This window comes from Hoplias malabaricus, chromosome 1 (assembly GCF_029633855.1).
Source record: "Hoplias malabaricus isolate fHopMal1 chromosome 1, fHopMal1.hap1, whole genome shotgun sequence".
Lineage (NCBI taxonomy): Eukaryota > Metazoa > Chordata > Actinopteri > Characiformes > Erythrinidae > Hoplias > Hoplias malabaricus.
The window spans coordinates 83,393,939-83,413,631 of record NC_089800.1 but is presented as its reverse complement, the minus strand read 5'-3'; the positions used below and the strand labels follow the sequence as shown (position 1 = coordinate 83,413,631).

At 40.2% G+C, this 19,693-nt stretch overlaps 1 protein-coding gene across 4 annotated transcripts in view; it reads left to right on the top strand.

Annotated features, from left to right (window-relative positions):
• Positions 1–4,092: 4,092 nt before the first annotated feature.
• LOC136700171 (palmitoyltransferase ZDHHC14-like) overlaps positions 4,093–19,693 on the top strand; it is a 57,987-nt gene continuing 42,386 nt past the window's right edge. For 2 of the 4 annotated variants that reach the window (XM_066675468.1, XM_066675462.1), the window contains exons 1-2: positions 4,093–4,532; positions 7,847–8,113. In XM_066675468.1, coding sequence (XP_066531565.1) covers positions 7,875–8,113 — 239 coding nt within the window. In that variant the 5' untranslated portion in view covers positions 4,093–4,532; positions 7,847–7,874. The remainder of the gene's footprint in view (positions 4,533–7,846; positions 8,114–19,693) is intronic. The other 2 variants (XM_066675453.1, XM_066675444.1) reach the window with 2 other exon arrangements.

Here is a 19,693-nt window from a genome sequence, read left to right as displayed (position 1 = left end):
TGGGGTCAGGTTTTTGAGCGAGGGTAGTGATTATGTTCTGTCTGTATAAAGTTTCTGTACGCTCTGTATAGTAGCTGACCACCGATCAGGCTTTGGTAATCGTGTTAAAGTGCCATGGTCAGCATATTACTTGTTTAAGATTAACATGGAAATACATGGAATTGGACAGCTACTGCAAAATCCTTTTTTTTTATCCTCCCAGGATCCAAATGAGCATATTTGTTAATCAAGATCATGTAGTTCAAAATAAATGATGTTGAGCAAAATGTAAAAAAAAAAAAAAAAAAAAAAAAAAAAAATTCAGGAAATTGAGTGTTCGGAATGGCTGCTTTGTTTTCACGCATTGTTTTCTAAACTCAGATAAACAGCCCATGTGCGTATTTTCACAATAATGATGTGTGATTGTACCGTGACCCTGAAATTGATTTAGTGGAAAAGTTGGTGATGGAGTGTGAATGCGATTCATATTGGAAAGTCAGTATCTCTTATAACTTCATGTCTAATCAGTGGCCTTGACTGTCTGGGAGGAGATGAACCCATGTGACATTAGAGGGCATTATCAGACGTCTGCCATCAGGCAGTTGCCAAAGGGGTTCTTCGTCTGCTTCTCTTGGTTTGCTAAATGTTATAATAAGCAAGACCCATCAGATTACCCACACTAGGAAAATGTGTTATTCTTTGGTACAATCTCATTATTTTTTTTCCACATCGGCCAACACAAGAACACACAGTGCCACTGATATGAAGCACAGAAGTGTCTATAGTTGGAATATAGGAATGAGCTGTTCAGTGCATTCGAAAGACTGAAATACATAAAGTTCTCTATAGGCTTTTGCAGCAATTAACTAAAACATTAAGACCACTCACACGGGAAAGACATATATAGAGCATATTAGGCAGGTGTCATTAAGCTATTGGTTATACTGTGTATTTAATATTCATTCATTCATTCATTGTCTGTAACCCTTATCCAGTTCAGGGTCGTGGTTGGTCCAGAGCCTACCTGGAATCATGGGGCGCAAGGCGGGAATACACCCTGGAGGGGGCGCCAGTCCTTCACAGGGCAACACACACACACCACACTCCTCACAGACAGTCACCCGGAGGAAACCCACGCAGACACAGAGAGAACACACCACACTCCTCACAGACAGTCACCCGGAGGAAACCCACGGAGACACAGGGAGAACACACCACACTCCTCACAGACAGTCACCCGGAGGAAACCCACACAGACACAGAGAGAACACACCAACTCCTCACAGACAGTCACCCGGAGGAAACCCACGCAGACACAGGGAGAACACACCACACTCCTCACAGACAGTCACCCGGAGCGGGAATTGAACCCACAACCTCCAGGCCCCTGGAGCTGTGTGACTGTGACACCTACCTGCTGCGCCACAGTGCCGCCCCGTGTATTTAATATAATATACAATAAAATTAGTCCTAAATTCCAGATTAAGGGCAGACCTTCCTCTCTATAACAATGAGAGCAAAGCACAATGAAAACCATTGGACGCACTGAACGGGGCCAATCCGTCACTCACCACATCCCACATACCCCCACATCTTTGGACAATCTCCCACAGCCAACTGACCTACCAAGATGTTTCTATGGACTTTGAGAAGAAACCAGAGCACCTGAAGGAAACCCATGCTTTTACTATATTACAGATAGTTGTGCTCCAACATGGACGTCTCCACGCAATTCTAAGCCTTAAAACCTCCCGCTGTCCTCTGCACGCTTGTCAGGCATTTACAGTAAGTGGGCATCGAGTCCGTGACCTTCTGACCTTTTGTGCTATTTGTTTCAAGGCATCTCGCTCAGAGACATGACACATTCAATCTCATGTTATTACCAGGCAGTTCATAACTCTGTGAGTCAGTAATGTTGGATGTGAATGTTATCATGTATAAAATAGCCTTTTCTCTGTTTTCTCCTCCTCTAAGTAAAGGCCAGAACTGGTGAACACTATAAAGTGCGAATTCATGTCTAGTGCAGAGGCACAGGAACAAGTGACTCATGCTCCTGCCAAACTGAGCAGTCAGGACAAGCTGACTGAGAGGAGGTGGGGGTGTAGGAGTGTGTCGGTGGGAAGCTGAATGGTGTAGGGGGACATAATGTGGAAGGTAACAATAAGCTGGAATTAGTAAGAAGGTCGTTGATCCAGTAGCTCTGGACGCTTTTTCAAATTCCTCAAAACCACGATTCTATTTTAATACATAAATAATACCTGTTTGAAGTGGCTGGATTTACCTGGAAGCTGCTGTGTCCTGATGTGGTGACTGAGCCCCAAAGGCAGCTGGGTATCGTAAGCATTTGCAATGGAACACAAAGTGTTTGGGTTTAGGGGTGCCATACGATTCCACTGTTTCACTCACGTTCAAGTAAGTGCTTATCCAGTTCAGGGTCGCGGTGGGTCCGGAGCCTACCCGGAATCATTGGGCGCAAGACAGGAACACACCCTGGAGGGGGCGCCAGTCCTTCACAGGGAAAGGCACTGTTTCTCCCATTTTATATCTAAAGTAGGAGAATCGTTACTTATTTTACCTTAAAACTACCTGTAATATCAGTAACTATATAATTGTGTACCTGTTTGTGATATCATAAGTATTATAAATTTGGGCAAATATAATTCAACACAACAACTAAATTAATGGGGAGTTTAATTCATTCATTTATTCATTATCTGTAAGCGCTTATCCAGTTCAGGGTCGCAGTGGGTCCAGAGCCTACCTGGAATCATTGGGCACAAGGCAGGAATACACCCTGGAGGGGGCGCCAGTCCTTCACAGAGTCACCAATCCACCTACCAACGACTGTGGGAGGAAACCGGAACACCTGGAGGAAACCCACGCAGACACAGAGAGAACACACCACACTCCTCACAGACAGTCACCCGGAGGAAACCCACACGGACACAGAGAGAACACACCAAACTCCTCACAGACAGTCACCAGAGGAAACCCACGCAGACACAGAGAGAACACACCACACTCCTCACAGACAGTCACCCGGAGGAAACCCACACGGACACAGAGAGAACACACCAAACTCCTCACAGACAGTCACCAGAGGAAACGCACGCAGACACAGGGAGAACACACCACACTCCTCACAGACAGTCACCCGGAGGAAACCCACACAGACACAGGGAGAACACACCACACTCCTCACAGACAGTCACCCGGAGGAAACCCACGCAGACACAGGGAGAACACACCACACTCCTCACAGACAGTCACCCGGAGGAAACCCACGCGGACACAGAGAGAACACACCACACTCCTCACAGACAGTAACCCATAGGACACCCACCGGAGGAAAATGATCTCCTTGCAATGTAAAAACTACTCAAGGTGAAGAGAGAGAGAGATATTTCTAAAATTCACAATTTCACATCCATTTACTCTGAATAACTTCTCAGATTGATGTTTACATTTCAGCGACTGAATCAGGCATATGTTTCAAAAGTCTGCAGCTGTTTCGGGAATAGTAAAATACCTGTACATGCTGTACAATAAAATAAAATAAAAAGCAGGTGTACATTCTTACACACCCCAATCCGGAACAGCTGGGACACTGGATTAAATGTAAATAAAATCAAATGAATGCAATGATATGCAAATAATTTAATCTTTTAAACACAGAAACATTTATAATATTTTGAAAAATATCTACCCATTTTGAACTCTGATGCCAGCTCCTATAACATACGGTTGTTGATCTGTTGTTGTGTATCTTTTGTTTGCCCCCTTTTACCCTGTTCATCAATTGTCTAGACCACCACAGAGCAGGTATGATTTGGGTGGTGGATCATTCTCAGCGTTGCAGTTGTGTGTGTTAAGGTGAGTTGTGTTGGTTTGAGTGGATCAGACACAGACTTACTGCTAGAGTTTTAAACGCCATATCCATATATATATATATGGATATGGATATATATATGGATATATATATATATCAGGGAGAGAGTGAGAGAATACCACGTGCTACGTAGTGAGAGAGTGAGAGTACTACGATATACAGAGTGCTCTCTCCGCCTACATTTCCCATAATTCTCTCTGCGCAAAGTATACAGGGTAATATCTCAGTTCCGGGACCTGCAGGTTGTGTAGCGTGAAAGTACAGAGAGGGAAACGCACACACACACGCAGTCTCTCACCGGGCGCAATGAAAACGGACTGGAAAATCCACAGAAGACAAACCCGGGGAGATCCTTTCTGACTTTAATCCACAACACAGTCTCCTCCTCTTCATCTGAGAGAGAGAGAGAGAGAGAGAGAGCAGTGCTGCGCAGGGCGAGCTTCACCTCGGAGCTCAAACACTTCATTTAACAACGCAGCAGCTCCTTCAGCACACACCCAACACCGTCTCCGGGAGAACTTCTGCGAAACCGCCCGAAAGAAGAGCGAGAGGAAGAAAAATAAAACCATGGTCCGTTTAGTTTTGGCCGCTGTTCGCAACAAACCGGGATAACACCAACCGAGCACGGGCTGGGTTTGGACAGAGAGCCGCTGTTTCTCTCTTGGTAAGTTCACACAAACATCAGATCTAGGTTTAGATTCACAACAGAGATGTTCTGGGATTTACTTTGGGGTTTGGAAACAAAAGAAAAAGCAGCCAGAGCCTTATGTTAATATTAAAGACCTGCGTTGATTATTTAAACCCCTGATTATTCAAAACTCTGTTCCGAGTTCAATTCATAGAAGTTATTTTCAAGAGAGAGAGAGAGAAACATTCCCCGGTGCCTTAAACGTAGCTGAGACGTAATTCGACACCTTCGTCTATGGATATGCATTGAATTCCCGCCTGTCTCCACCCACTCCTCCACTGCTCACTTGAAGCTCCTTGGGTTTATGATGTCAGAAATCCTGTTTTTTCTAAACCCTGTCTACAGCCTCTTTGATGTTTTTTTTCAATAGTGGAAATGCAGCCAATGGCGTTGGCTGTTTATATTGCACATGATAGTTATACTAGCATATATTTATTTAAATTAAATAAATCACTGTATGGACATTTTAAAAAATGGTAATAAAGCAGTTAAGCCACTGTGATGTTAAGTATTCTAAAGTATAGGCCTTTTAAGTTGCATAAATGTGATTTATTATTGACATGCATCAGGTTTGTGTTGTGTTTACAGTGAAACTGAATGATGGGTAAGGTTCAGTGTCAGCTTCCTGTGTGGTGGTACACTACCTTAGACTCAGATTCACTTTAAACTCAACACTCACTCCCTGTGTTTTGGAATCTCACTTAAAGGCAACGTTTATGATTGTAGTCAGAAACACTTTGTATAAAAGTCAGAATGTTTACTCACAATTTGCAAGCCTTCCATTCTGTTTGGAAACCAATCTAATGTGTTTACAAAGACCCAGTGTCATAAATGAGTAGGGGGAAAAAAACGGGCTCAGACTGGTACATTTCTCTCTCTCTCTCTCTCTCTCTCTCTCTCTCTCTCTCTCTCTCTGGAGACGGTTAACTGAATAACTGAAACTGCAACGAAATTAAACTACTCGAGTTATAAATGAGCTTCTTCGGTAATTCAAACTGTGGGAAAAAAAACTTGTAAACAAGATAACTTCAGTTATTTACAAACAACAGTCATTTGTTTCCCTTAAACAAGCTTTTCCACCTTCGTAAACATCCCCTTTAAGGTGGGACAGTGTGTTTGAAGGGGGGGGGGGGGGGGGACTGCAGTAGGGCAGTTAGCCGTGTCCTGAGTTGGGAGACATTTCCACCTTAAGTGATCTAAAACAGCAAAAATATGTGACCATCGCCTTTTTAAAAATAAAAAATAAAAAAGTGCTGAGCTTCTGAATGGAAACATGGAAAACCCCGGAGCTTCTGACATGGAGCTTCTGAATGGAAACCCGAGAGAACTGTGTTTCCCCACAATTGTAGGCCCTTTAAGAAGCCGAATACAGTTCTGAGTCCTTTTTGCAGGGAACTACTGGGATGATTGGTTAATAAAGATAATAAAAATTCTTTACAACACACGTAAAATTAGGTACTAGTGTAGACAAAGACTATAAAGCTGTGATATTTGCTAAAACAAAAAAATCACAAAGGAATATTTAAAATAAATTTTTAAATATGTTTAATGTAATATTAATTGAAAAACATTGACTTACCTCAGAGTATCATATTCAGCTAAGCTAACGTTAACAAGTCAATATTACACTAACATTATATCATTTTTATTCCTGATATTGATTACATTAATATTACTCTCCCTTTAGTAACTTCATATAGAATAATTAAAAATATATTTAAATAACTTATTCTCGTTTTTCAAATCTTTCAGCTAATTAACGTGTCTGGTAAGTTTATCTAATGCTACTAGCGAGCTAACATGGCTGCCATTAATGTTTACCTAGCTTAAATGTTAATTAAACCAACTAGTTTGTGTTTATGAGATGAAGTCACCTACGCTTAAATAAGACCTGATTATTTATGATTAGTTTACCTAAGAACTGTCTGGAGAGGGAGATATATGTAGCTGTTTATCTGCAGAGATAAACCATGATTTAATCAGTGTGTTTAAGTGCGGTGTGTTTAAGGTGATGCACACTGTTCTTACAAATGTTTACTAATGTCCAAACTCACAGTAGTGGGGGAAACACTAAAAATGCTTCTAAGCAGCGGCTCCAAGAGGATTTATTATTAATATTATTATTTTTATTATTTATTTGTTTAAATAATTCTGCATAAATAACTCATTATGATGTACACATATGAAATACTCCTGAATTGTTCAAAATGATAGTAACCAGATGTATGCACTGTTTAATGCCATTTAATTCTACCTCACAGAAAGATATAGCATGAAATGGTTGACTCCAAATTATTTTGGAACTCTGTTTGTGGTGGGGGCACATATGCAGAACATAAGGCAAGACGTTACATATATTTAAAAAAAAATGTATCCCAGAAGTATATTGATATTTTGCCATTTAATATTAATACATGCCGTGTATATAGGCATGCAGTACTGTACTATACTGCCAGTCCTTTTTGTTGCTATTATTCTATAACTTGATCATATACAGGAGGTCCTCGGGTTACGTCAGTCCCGAGTTACGATGCTTCGTGGTTACGACACATCTCCCATTTACTGTATAAAGCCTTGTTTCGACTTACGTGGTTTTGCGTCGTAAACGTCGTAACGTGAACTTCCTGTGTGGTGTGCGCGGCGGAAGAATACACGGTTACGCGGCTCTGGACCGAGGAGGATAGGTGTTAGGATAGGATAAGTGCTTACAGTGTTATTTACGTACAGTATGTACGTATGTTCCGACTTACACCGAAAATCGGTTTACGACGCGACGTAGGAACAGATCAACGTCGTAAGTCGAGGACCCCCTGTATTGTGAAAATGGCTTCATGTTTTTATGAATACATGTTTAATATTCAGTTATCTAAACAATATAACTAAAGATAAAACTAAACAACGCTGGTGGAAGCTGTCTCCTAAATGGATTGAACTTGTTGTGGCCAATGAAAAAATAACAAAATGCATCATTGTTCTCTGTGGTTATACCTAACATACACCTATATGTTAATGATACCAACATCTCCAACCACAGCTGGTACTGCTGATTGTCTGACAGTTCCTCAGGTTTTTCTGCACCTGCTGACGTTTATATTTTAAATACCTGAGACCAATCAGATGTTTTTATCTGGATATTGTTAACATGCCTAATAATGTGTTTCTTAAAATATCATTCTAAGGCACGTGGTATGTGAATATTTCAGGGCATTATGACAGAAAATGAATGTATTCCTATCATAGATGATTGACTCTACAATGTTAAATAACAGCTTTACTTTTGGGTCTCTTAGGATTGCTGTTTTGGATTTGACTCATCGGATGCATTTCGGAGTAGCTGAGCATATGCGAGAGTGTGAGTACAGTCAGATCAGCACTCGCAGCTCCACACCAATGGAGTCCCCTCATAAGAGAAGGACTATGAAGAGGAAGTGGCAAGTTTTCCCTGGAAGGAATAAATTCTACTGCAATGGCAGGATTATGATGGCCAGACAGACCGGTGTCTTCTACCTAACTCTTATTCTCATCGTCGTCACAAGTGGACTCTTCTTCGCCTTTGAGTGAGTATTTATACGTACAATAAAATGATTATTTCTTTTCTTTAAACCCTTTTTTTTGGGGACACCACTGCATGTCATTTTCATCATGGCTGCTCAAAACAACGGGCTGTTAGGGGAGGCAAGGAGAAGGGCATTTGACTTACATCTTCATGATTGAGTTCAGGCCAGTTATTTAGGGTAAAATAAAGAGCTCTACTCTCCCAAATTGCCAGTGAATACACATACAACAATGCACTAGGGGCTGTGAACACACACCCAGAACGGCAGGCAGCCAACCGCCGGCGCCCGGGGAGCAGTTGTGGGTTTGGTGCCCTGCTTGAGGGCACCTCAACTATGGATTGAGGGAGGAGGTCAGGGCTGTTCCTTCACTCCAACCGACCCCAACTTTCCTGCCGGTTGTGGGAATCAGACCAACAACCTTTCAGTCCTAAGTCCTCTTCTTGAACCATTAGGCCACAACTGCCCACATTTGCATGTACAGTAAAGCAGAGCTAGTTTGCATTAAACATAACATTAAAACTGTTTATATATTCTGTTACATGTCTGTGTCTAGCTTTTCAAAGTAGTTTCTCAGCTGCTGTTTTACTTGTGTGTTTTAGCATAAAATACATAGCCTCCCTTGCTCACTAGCAGCCTCCATGTTCCTGTCCTGGCTTGTACCACACTATTGTCAGTTTTGTTCTACAAAAGAATGTTAAAATGCTGATTCGAACCTGAATCAGGGTGAAAAAGCTTTTATTTGTCTTTAGAACTCTATGATGGACTGTTTTAAAGCCAAAATGGTTATCGGTTGTTCCGTCTCTACCTGGAGCACTGGTACTGAGGTCTGTCCTTCAGTTTACCTAAGATGACAGCTTCCTTCGCAGTGAAGAAAATGATCTAACCCTAGGCTTCTCGAGGCATTAAATTATTAACCGTCTTAAATGAACTCTGTCTGAAACATCATTTTGCATGACCAGACTCTGGGTGTAGCGAAGCACAGGATTTCAGACTTGGCATTAGTCCACGGTTTGCATGAGCAAATCTCTGCCATATCAGATTAGGTGGAAATTAATGCAGTTCATCAGATATGCATTTACGAGTAACCATTCATGCATTTTAAATCTACTTTTCAAATTTGCGGTGTGTCAGGGCTATTCAGTTAGTTAAGTTATTTCAAAAGACAACCTTTTAAAAGGTGATTGTAATACAGGTTAATTGTACAAGAGTCCTACCACTTAATTTCCAAGCTTTTATACTGGGAATGAATATTAAAAAGTGTTTCATATCCCCTCGTTCTAGAGAAGAGCTGACCTGACGTACAGTAAGTTTTAAAGAGTCTGAATGTAGCCTGCCTATATTTTGTCTGAAACCAAACCCGGAGTGAATGTAAACACCACAGACCTGAGACCAAATAATACTTTCTGTTAGTAGGGACAGCTAAATTAATTTAGCAGCTGCTCAGGAGAAGCTCAAAGGCTTTCTGGGTTTGAAATGATGTTAGGTAACCTCTTGAGGAAGTAAGTAAGCTGGAGTAAGCTTTAGTAGGAGAACATACCTAGAAATCAACGTCACTTGATAAATTTCCTATAATTCCTTTATAATTTGATTAGATTTGTTCAGATGTTTGTGGTTTTTTTGGTTGGGAACTACTGTTTTTAGACATGAATGCTTCATTTCTTTGGCCTCCCAATACAGAGGGTCCTCGACTTACGACGTTGATCCGTTCCTACTTCGCGTCGTTAAACTGATTTATGGTGTAAATCGGAACATGCGTACATACTGTACGTAAATAACCTACTGTAAGCACTTATCCTATCCTAACACCTATCCTCCTCGGTCCCGAGCCGCGTAACCGTGTATTCTTCCGCCGCGCACACCAAACACGAAGTTCACGTTACGACGTTTTTACGACGCAAAACCACTTAAGTGGAAACAAGGCTTCATACAGTAAATGGGAGATGTGTCGTAACCACGAAACATCGTAACTCAAGACTGACGTAACCCGAGGACCTCCTGTATAATAATTAGTAATCAAAAGGCTATTTAGCTAGCGCTGAAAAGTAAAAATAAATGTCTATATTTAATATCTATCTATCGAATAAATAAATATCTATTTGAACGAATAGTAAGAGCTAGACAAAACTGTTATTTACAAAATGATGTGGATGTATGTTCAAACTTGCTTTACAGAAGTTGCGGGTTATCTTGCTAAAGATGTGTTAGCCAAAGATGAACGTGGTCGAGTTGAATTTTCCACTCTTCCCACCTCAGACTGCGAATGGCCTCTTGTGTAATGTTGATGTTGTTGTGACACACATTTGAGTGTAAGACAGGGCCAGTGTGTCAGTGAGGTGCTTCCCATCAAAGACATGAATATTATGATTAGTTTTGTGTGAAGTATTCCAGTTTTTCACAGATTTATTCATTTATTAATACATTCAAAGATATTCTCAGAAGTTGTTTTAATCTGGATAAACTTTGCATTGCCTAACGCATTGTTTTCGTGCTGAGTTTTGAACCCAAGTGGAGAGAGAATTCAGGAAAGTGCAGAGTCAGCGTATATAGTGGGACGAAAGTCTGAGAAACTCAGAAGAGAAATCTGAGCACAAATCTAGCTTGACATCTATTAGTGAACTTGCTTTAGAGCCGGATGTTACTCGTCTGCTCCCCTCAGGTTTGAACAGATGTTGCTCAAAACAAGATTTATTTAACAATTAATTCTTCATTTCCCCAGCCTCTCCACATAGGTTCACAGGGGGAGGGAGGATATATGCTTCACTGTTATTCAGTTTCTCATCCATCCATCCATCCATCCATCCATGCTGCTCCTTTTGTAGAGTGCGGACACGTTAGATGCCGTGGTCTCAGTGGTCTTAATCCCCCCCTTCACTGTGTTGGAGCCATGTTTTATGTGAGAGCAGAACGCTGAGGTGTATCGGAGCAAAAACACAACTCGTGTCGAGAAAAGAGTATTGATTAATATGCACTTGCACTGAGCAAAGCAATGGCTCATAATTATTTAAAAAAACAGGCTCTCAAATGCTGTGTTGTTTGATCCTTGTGGTATTTTGACCAATGCTTGTCACACACATTTCATTAAAATCCCAGAACTGTGTTCACCTGTGGAAAAAGGGTGGTATATGTCCCCTTTTTAAAATAACTTTCTAAACACACTTCAGTTTAGGCTTCAGAGGTCAGTTTTAACATGCTCCAGGTCGACAGTTTTACATTGTTACCCCAGCCTCGTTTGCTTTGTTGAAATATTCTGGGTTGCTGCTGGAGGGGAAAGTATTCTGGGATTGAAAAATAGAAGAGTGAAAAGTTTGGTTTGAAGTGGGATGACTCACTAGATGCAAAATGTGCAAAGATTTGACTTCATTAAGGCTTCTGGGTGCTATTAACATTGCTGACTTATCCATCACAGAGACGTCCTGCGGTCCACGCTGTTTTGAAATGCTATGAGTTCCCTCAGGCCTGTTATTTATGGAGAGACTTAATGAGTCTCGGGATATGTTTAATTTATCTTCGGGATCATTTAGAATGTTTACTTCCTCTTTCACTTTGCCTTCGCCTGTTGCTCTTTCATTTTGGTTGGAGAGTTGACTATCAGTTGTTTGTCTACTGTTTCACAGGAGGTGATACTTAAAATGCCTCATTCTTTAAATGACTTGTAAATATACATTTTGTTAAAGTGTGTTCTGAAAACAGCTTCTGAATGAATAACAGGGTTAAAGGTAACATCTATGCTCCCATCGTTCCCAAAACTTCCTGTCAGGCTGTTGCTAAGGTGTTGCTATGGTATAGGTATTGGTTGCTATGGTGTTGCTATGGTATAGGTATTGGTTGCTAAGGTGTTGCTGTCTTACAGGTGTTGACTGCTAAGGTGTTTCTATCTTACAGGTGTTGACTGCTAAGGTGTTGCTATGTTACAGGTGTTGTCTGCTAAGGTGTTGCTATGTTACAAGTGTTGACTGTTAAGGTGTTGCTATGGTATAGGTATTGGTTGCTAAGGTGTTTCTATCTTACAGGTGTTGTCTGCTAAGGTGTTGCTAGTTGGTTGTTAAGCGACTACTCGCCCATGGACAGTTTACATACTCTCTGGAGCTCTGCTAATAAAGAAGCGCTGACACTTCCATGTGTTTATATGATTTTATTTATACACTTGTATATTTTCAAAAGCTTTTTGAAAACTTAAACTGCTTCCGTTTTATTCTTGTAAAATATTCTGGAACCAAGGCTTTATATGATGCTTTTATTATTTCTAATCAGTGACTGCCCTAGTGCCCACATTTACTTTTAATGTGCCCCTTTCCCCTGACAACACTAAAGGCTAATATATACCAGTTTGTACGGCATGGTCCTGCAGTCACCCTGTTTGTCTAAAGTATCACTTACACCAGCGAAGTAGTGGAACACTGACTCCTTTCCAGCTCAGCTGTGCTCCTGTGGATTTCACATGTCCTTTAATTTTAGAAACAGTACCTGAGCTCAAAGAGTGTGTCCGAAGATACTCCATTGAAACAGTGTTCATACAAATTGTCCGTTTTCATACCTGGGAAATGGAAATGGCTATGCTAACTATCTGCTAAAACTCTAGCTCCAGTGCTTTAGTCGTATCCATTAATGCATATCAATAAAGCTTGTTGTGAGGATGTAGAAGTACCAGTATTGACTTTGTTTCCCAGGGGTTTCCTCTCTGTTTCTGGTGCTCAGTCATAACAAAACGGCCTCGTATTACAGGAGCCCAGAGCTATTTCTGTATTTGAAGCATAGACAGTAGGAGTCTTCGTTGTTAGCACAAATGGAAAAGGGTTGATGGTGCTTTAATCAAAACAACAAACAGATGAGATTTTTGATTGGGTGGCTGACTCGATTTAGTGAGCTGCATTGGTGTCGTCTTGTTCTTATGATTAGACTGTTGCTCAGTGCATAAGAGAAACTGTCATCTCCACTAAAACTTTTCTGTTTTTGGGGTTCAACTTTAATTATGTCAACTAGGGCGAGTAACATGGAAATCGCTTTGACTGCCTTGCAGCGACAAATTTACTGACCTCATTCATTTGAAACCTGCAGTACTATTTGAATTGGTTAACTACTGTTCACTGCCAGTAGTTATTTCAGTATCAGCCCAATTATAACACAGCCAAGAGTCCCTGGCATGGGCAGTTGACTGGGGTGGCACCTCGCCAGGGGCGTTGCCAGCACATGGCATCTTCCAAATGAACTAGTGCCAAGGTAAAAGGTAATGTAAAATTGCCAGGGATTTAATGAAAATCATGCTTTGCAAATGACAAAATGGTGCCCTGTACATATCTGTAATGCCTTATGGTATGTGAAGCTGTTATAGTTTGTTTCTCAGAGTTTCAGATGGTTTGGAAGGATGGCGTTTCATCAAAATTTCACCATTGTCAGTGCCACTGACCTGTCTGGTCACCCACTTAAATATTAGGTCTAATGCCATTGTTAGAATCTTGGAGAAGGCTTGAGGCTCGATTTAAAAGTCCCTGAAGATTGAGGAAATATTATGGGCCCTGGTCTGATGTATCCCAGTTGTCCTCTCTTTTTTTGTTGGGCTGATCCTCTTACAATTCCTGCCCTTTGCTGTTTTTAGCAAGTGGTCACTTACACAATGCATTACCCCTCCCAAAATGCTCAACCAAGCCAAAGCTGAAACATCCTTTGCTTGAGGAAATGTTACTGAACAAATGGAACACATTAGAGCTACTCAATCTTTTTATCAGGAACTTTTCTACTGAAAGAACTCTTAGTGAAGCCTGTTCAAAGCCTAGTGTGTAGTAGAAGGGCTGAATGATTTGAACAAATTATTTCATTGCTGTTTTCAATAATAAAGTGAGGCCTGTTTTCTTATTTTCAAGAAGATGATATTGTCGCTGTCTAAAGAAGTAAATGTATCTGCATTTTTAGTTTACTACATAATTTGGACACAGCTGTTACTCACACTGTGAAAATGGCGTGATGAATAAACCAATAGAAATGCTCCAAAAATGACTTGGAATGAAATCTTTTTACCTTCACTTCCACTGAAAATTACGATTGGATTTGGCGATGCATGTTTTTCTTTGGACAGCGACAATCTGCCTGCGCACTCCTGGGCTTGAGGCGTGAATGTGTAGTGACTGCCAGTGGCTTGTGGTTGTGATATCACAACACATGAATGTTAATTTACTTCAGACACATCAAACTACATATTGTTCAAACCTCTTCCACTTGACTCTTCCTTTGCTTTCTTGCTGTTTTTTTTTAATTCTAACCATAGCTCAGAGCACAATACTTGTTGTCATCCAGCTGTACAACAGTACCAGTGCGACTGTCCACTCCAGAGCCAGAGGCACTATTGTATTGACAGCTACACTGCTGTACGCTGCACTCTTCTCTTGTCTTCTGTGCTCCCTGAGCTGGCTTTGTGTAATTGAGTGTAGCTGCTTATGCCAGCGTGTTTCAAGGGGATTTGACACAGCTCCAGGTTCTTGGGGTCATTCCATGCCAAATCACTCGGAAACATCCTTCACAGTAGTGCTGGGTGTTACTGATAAAATTCAGGATCACTTTATTATGGTATTAGTATGGGAGTTATGGGCTAATGCTTATATATCTTCTATATGTAAATATCTACTGTGCCATGCAAAGTCTTTCATTGCATTTGTTTTGAGATAAAAATTTTGTGTGTGTTCTGCTAGAAACATTTGTGTTAGTCTAGTCCAGATCGTGTAAGACATGTTAGTGCACAGCAAGGGCATAGATTTTCCCTTGACATTTGTGGGGACTAGGGGTGGGCGATATGGCCCTAAAATAATATCATGATATTTTAGAGTGTTTTGGCAGTGGCGATATTCTTGGCAAAAAAAATACTGAAAAATATTTTTATTAATTTCCAGAACAAGATAAATTATATACTATTGTTAATTAGATAAAATTAATAATGTATTAACATGCATTACATTTTAACATGCACGGTGGCACAGCAGGTAGTGTCGCAGTCACACACCTCCAGGGACCTGGAGGTTGTGAGTTCGATTCCCACAGTGAGTTCGGTTTCCTCCCACAGTCTAAAAACACACGTTGGTAGGTGGATTGGCGACGCAAAAGTGTCCGTAGGTGTGAGTGAATGTGTGTGTGTGTCGCCCTGTGAAGGACTGGCGCCCCCTCCAGGGTGTATTCGCGCCTTGCGCCCAATGATTCCAGGTAGGCTCTGGACCCACCGCGACCCTGAACTGGATAAGGGTTACAGATAATGAATGAATGTTGTACAATGTGTAAATATAAATGTGTAAGTATTTGCTTATTTTGATAACGACCATAACTTACCAAGATTCTGACATTGTATAAAATATATATAGAATATTGATATTTTATATCCAAACCACCTCCACATGACTGAAGTCACTAGGCTTTTGGAGCACCTTTCGCTGTGTTTAAATGATTCACATAATGAATGTATGCCATGTTACGTGTAACTGCATGATGTCATTATGTAAATAAATCAGAATATCACGATATTTACTTTTTTTTATCGTTTGAAAAAGTTTTGCAATATTATTGTGCACAATACAATATGGTACAGTTCTAGTGGGGACCTATGAATCTGCATCCACCCCATCCCCACATTGCCTGTTTTTTTGTTTTTTTTTGTGTTGTTGTTTTCTTTTTGCTCCGTGATAAAATTATAAATGACTGATATATTACATGTGCTTTTAAACTGTTGTGAATAACAATTTATAATGTAGTTAATGAATTATATCATGATGAACTAATGTTAAAGGAATGACTGACAAAGTAGTAGTTTAGACCTAAATTTACTGCAGCCATCGTGCCAATGAGTTTGTTGTGCAGTTATTGTTTTTCAAACCATGTTATTCATAGCTACAGAAGTTTTTTTCTTTATGCTGTGCGCCACAGTCTAGCATTGACATTAACGTTATTATGATGGACTGAAAAATTAAAAAATATATTTTATATTTTTATATATCATATTTGAAAAATAGCATGTTTAGCATGACTAGTAACTTCCACTTTTTGGCGCTGCTGCTAACAACCGAACATAGCTACAGAGTCTCACGTGACAGCAGGGAAAGGCAGAGCCAATCACACTGGCCATATGCGTTACGCGGAGGTAGGACTCGAGTAGAGAACGTGATTTAACCCTTTCTGCTCTTTTTTTTTTTTGAAGGGTATCAGATTGTTGTCGGGGACAATTCAATAATCGCTTTATATTAGTGGGGACACGTCACTTCCGTCCATGCTAATTCTACATCCATGGTTCATAGTTTAAAAACTTGTTCTCTCAAAACTGCTACAACAGAACTTTGGTGTGAATGCATCGATATGGGAATTGTTGCTTGATGCCAGTATGCAGTGTTTATCATGTACATAACTCCTTCTTTTTAAGCGATGATATTTTGATATCAATATGCCCTGAACCTCAGTAATCTTTTAACTCTGAGTAATGTGGACATGTTTAATGTTGCATTGGATTTCCAGCCAAGGAAATATCAGCTCTGTGCCTTTTTTCAGCCTGTGAATGATCCTTTAAGCTCTTCCTGTTGCTTCCACTCTCGGATTTGGCTTCTTTTAAAAGCCTGTAAATAGTCTTGAGGTTGTTAACTCAAATGAAGTCAAGATGTGGCAAGCTGCATGAGAGGTTGATCAGACTTGTGTCTTTCTAAATGAAAACTGATAGTGAACATGAACAACACCTAGTCAGTCCAGATGGTGCCACACTTTCTGCTCCCTGTCAGTCTGCTTTAGAAAGTACGATATCAGCATCAATAAACAAGCACTGAATTGTCATGCGTTTGAAATGGCAGTGTTGACACTTAATAATGTTTTACTCTCTTTGAGCGAAAGAACAAGTTTAAAAACCTTTGTGACTTCGATGAATAAAAAAAGTATGATATTTTTATATATATTTAGTGTTTGGTTTATTTCATACATAGTTTCAAGGCTTCCCAAATCGTCTTAATGCCCACTAGTTGGACGTACATAATTCCTGGAACAGAAAAGGAAGTTTATGAACATGCATCCTTGTGGGTGTTTGTAAGAAATTGTTTCCACATTTTTCCGGCATCTTTTTGTTTGCAGCTGAAAACATGCCTGTTTACACTGTAGCTAATCTATACAATGTACAGCCTAGCTAAGATTTACCTGATTTTGTCTCCTTTGCTTCCGGCCTCTGTCTAACACACCACCACAGAAACCTGTTTTGAGCACAGATATGTGTTTTGGTTGATTTATTTCTGTCTTTTAATGTGCAGCCATCACAGTCAGCTTTTAAGTTCTTTCCAGGAACAGGCACTCAAATAGCCTGTGCCTTTTAATTTCATATAGAGCTAGTTGTATTCTGCACAGCTCAAATTAAATTAGAGGAGGTTAACATTCACTCATTACACAGAAAAATGCAATATGTAAGCTTAAGCCTTAAAGCCAGCTTGTGTTTTCAAATGTACCTTTAAAAAAAACCCAAAAGACACCTGTGTGAGGTTTAAAGGCTAAGCACCTAAGGCTAACTCTAATAGGCGTCTTGCCTGTGACGTAGATGGTGGACAACACTCTAGAAGCTGCACTTAATTTAATGCAAAATGACGAAAAGGTGTGTTGTTTTTGGCTGCAATCATTCAATGTACAGTGGGACATCTGTGAACAAATGGCCCAAAGATCCCAAAATATCCAGAAAATGGACTAAATTTGTCAACTTTAAACGGACACTTTGGAAAGGACCATCCGCTCACTCCGTTATCTGTAGCTCATTTCACTGGCGCTTTTCCAACAATATGGGCATGTAAGGACACCAACGAAAGGTGTTCAAGAGCCTCTGTAACATGGAGGTAAACAGGGTAAGGACACTCACTTCGCCTGTTTTAGTTGGTGTTAGTTAACGTTAGCTTGACTCGCTAAACTCGGTGGCTCAGATTATACTCGGCTACGTAGCTGCATTACGGAGGTTTATAGTGTCGGATGAATTCGAGTTCGACTTCGATCACATTTACAAGAATAACGGTACCTCTACATTTGAGTTTAGCTTATTGCTAGGCTATTGTCATGAATAATGTTGGTTATTTAGCTAGATACTGTCATAACAGTCAGTCATAACGGTGTTTTACCGCGGCGTTGTTCAGCTGTTGTCCACCAGTGACGTCACGGTCGCGTTCAAGAATTTCCGTAGAGAGCTCGGGTTTTTCCGTAAAATTTAATAAAATTGTCAGTTTTAAAGCAAATTAAGCTGCTATTTTAATTTTAATTCATACTTATATCTGTCAGTAACTAAAATAATGTGAAATATTCATGGAGGTCCATTAAGTGGTGCTTAGCCTTTAAACAGAAAAGTATTTTTCACAAAAATTAATCTGTTAGATATTTTAAACACCATTAATGTTGGCTCTTTATTCTGGCATTAATAACTTTATTAAATAATATCAGTAATATTTGTATTGTGCTGAAATGTAAAAACAGCCTAACAACATAAAGCCTGGCCTGTGTTAATAAGGACCTCTAATGCAATAATGATTCCTAGTACATAGCTATAAAATCATTTCTATGTGATGTTTTTGAATTTCGAAAGTGTGTTTTATACATAAATGAGGAACTGTTTGTGTCTGTAAGTTTCAGGATGTTGGTAAATATTACAGTCATTCATGACCTCAGCTCTAGAGCCTCTGCATGCTTGTGCCTATTCTAGGCAGAGAGCCTAATCCCAAATGTCTGCCTGTTGTGATTATTACATAATCATATTACATGGGCATCTCCTAAATACAAAGACATGGAGTGCAGGGTATTTAAAAAAATCATTTTTAAATGTTTCACAAATAGTGTGGGAGGTTGCTCTCTGATTTCTAATGCTGACACAGCAGTGTTCATCTCATCTGTCACTAAACTGCCTTCCCACAACACGGTCCGGAAAAACACAGCCAAAACACAATAATGTTTAGACGTCACCCGCACGAGGAGAGCTACAGAGCAGTGTGCACCAAACCTGCAGGCTTGTTATTTCTCTTTAGGCTCCGTCATACTCCACTGTGTAGCACTGGATTCTGCACCTGCACTGTACATAACAGGTCTAATAAGGAAGTTTTTGGAGTTGAATCACATGGGCACAGTTCCTTAGTGCGGAATGCAGTGAGACTAAACTGCTCAGAAATTCACAAATAAGATGCACTCCTGCTACAGATTTATGTCTGTTTTCCTCATAGAAATGAGTGCTTTAAAGTACAGTAGCCGAGTCATTTCTGTCTTTTGAAGTTTTATCTGTTTAATTTAATTTTATGGTTTTTTTATTTATTTTATTAATTAAAATAACTTAATGATATCTCAAGTTTGTTTTGTCAGTAAGTACGTGTGTGTGTGTGTGTGAGATGTTATATTACTATTTGGCGGCCTACTAAAATGCTAGGGGAACATTCATTCATTCATTATCTGTAACACTTATTCAGTTCAGGGTCGCGGTGGGTCCAGAGCCTACCTGGAATCATTGGGCGCAAGGCGGGAATACACCCTGGAGGGGGCGCCAGTCCTTCACAGGGCAACACAGACACACACACTCACACCTACTGACACTTTTGAGTCGCCAATCCACCTACCAACGTG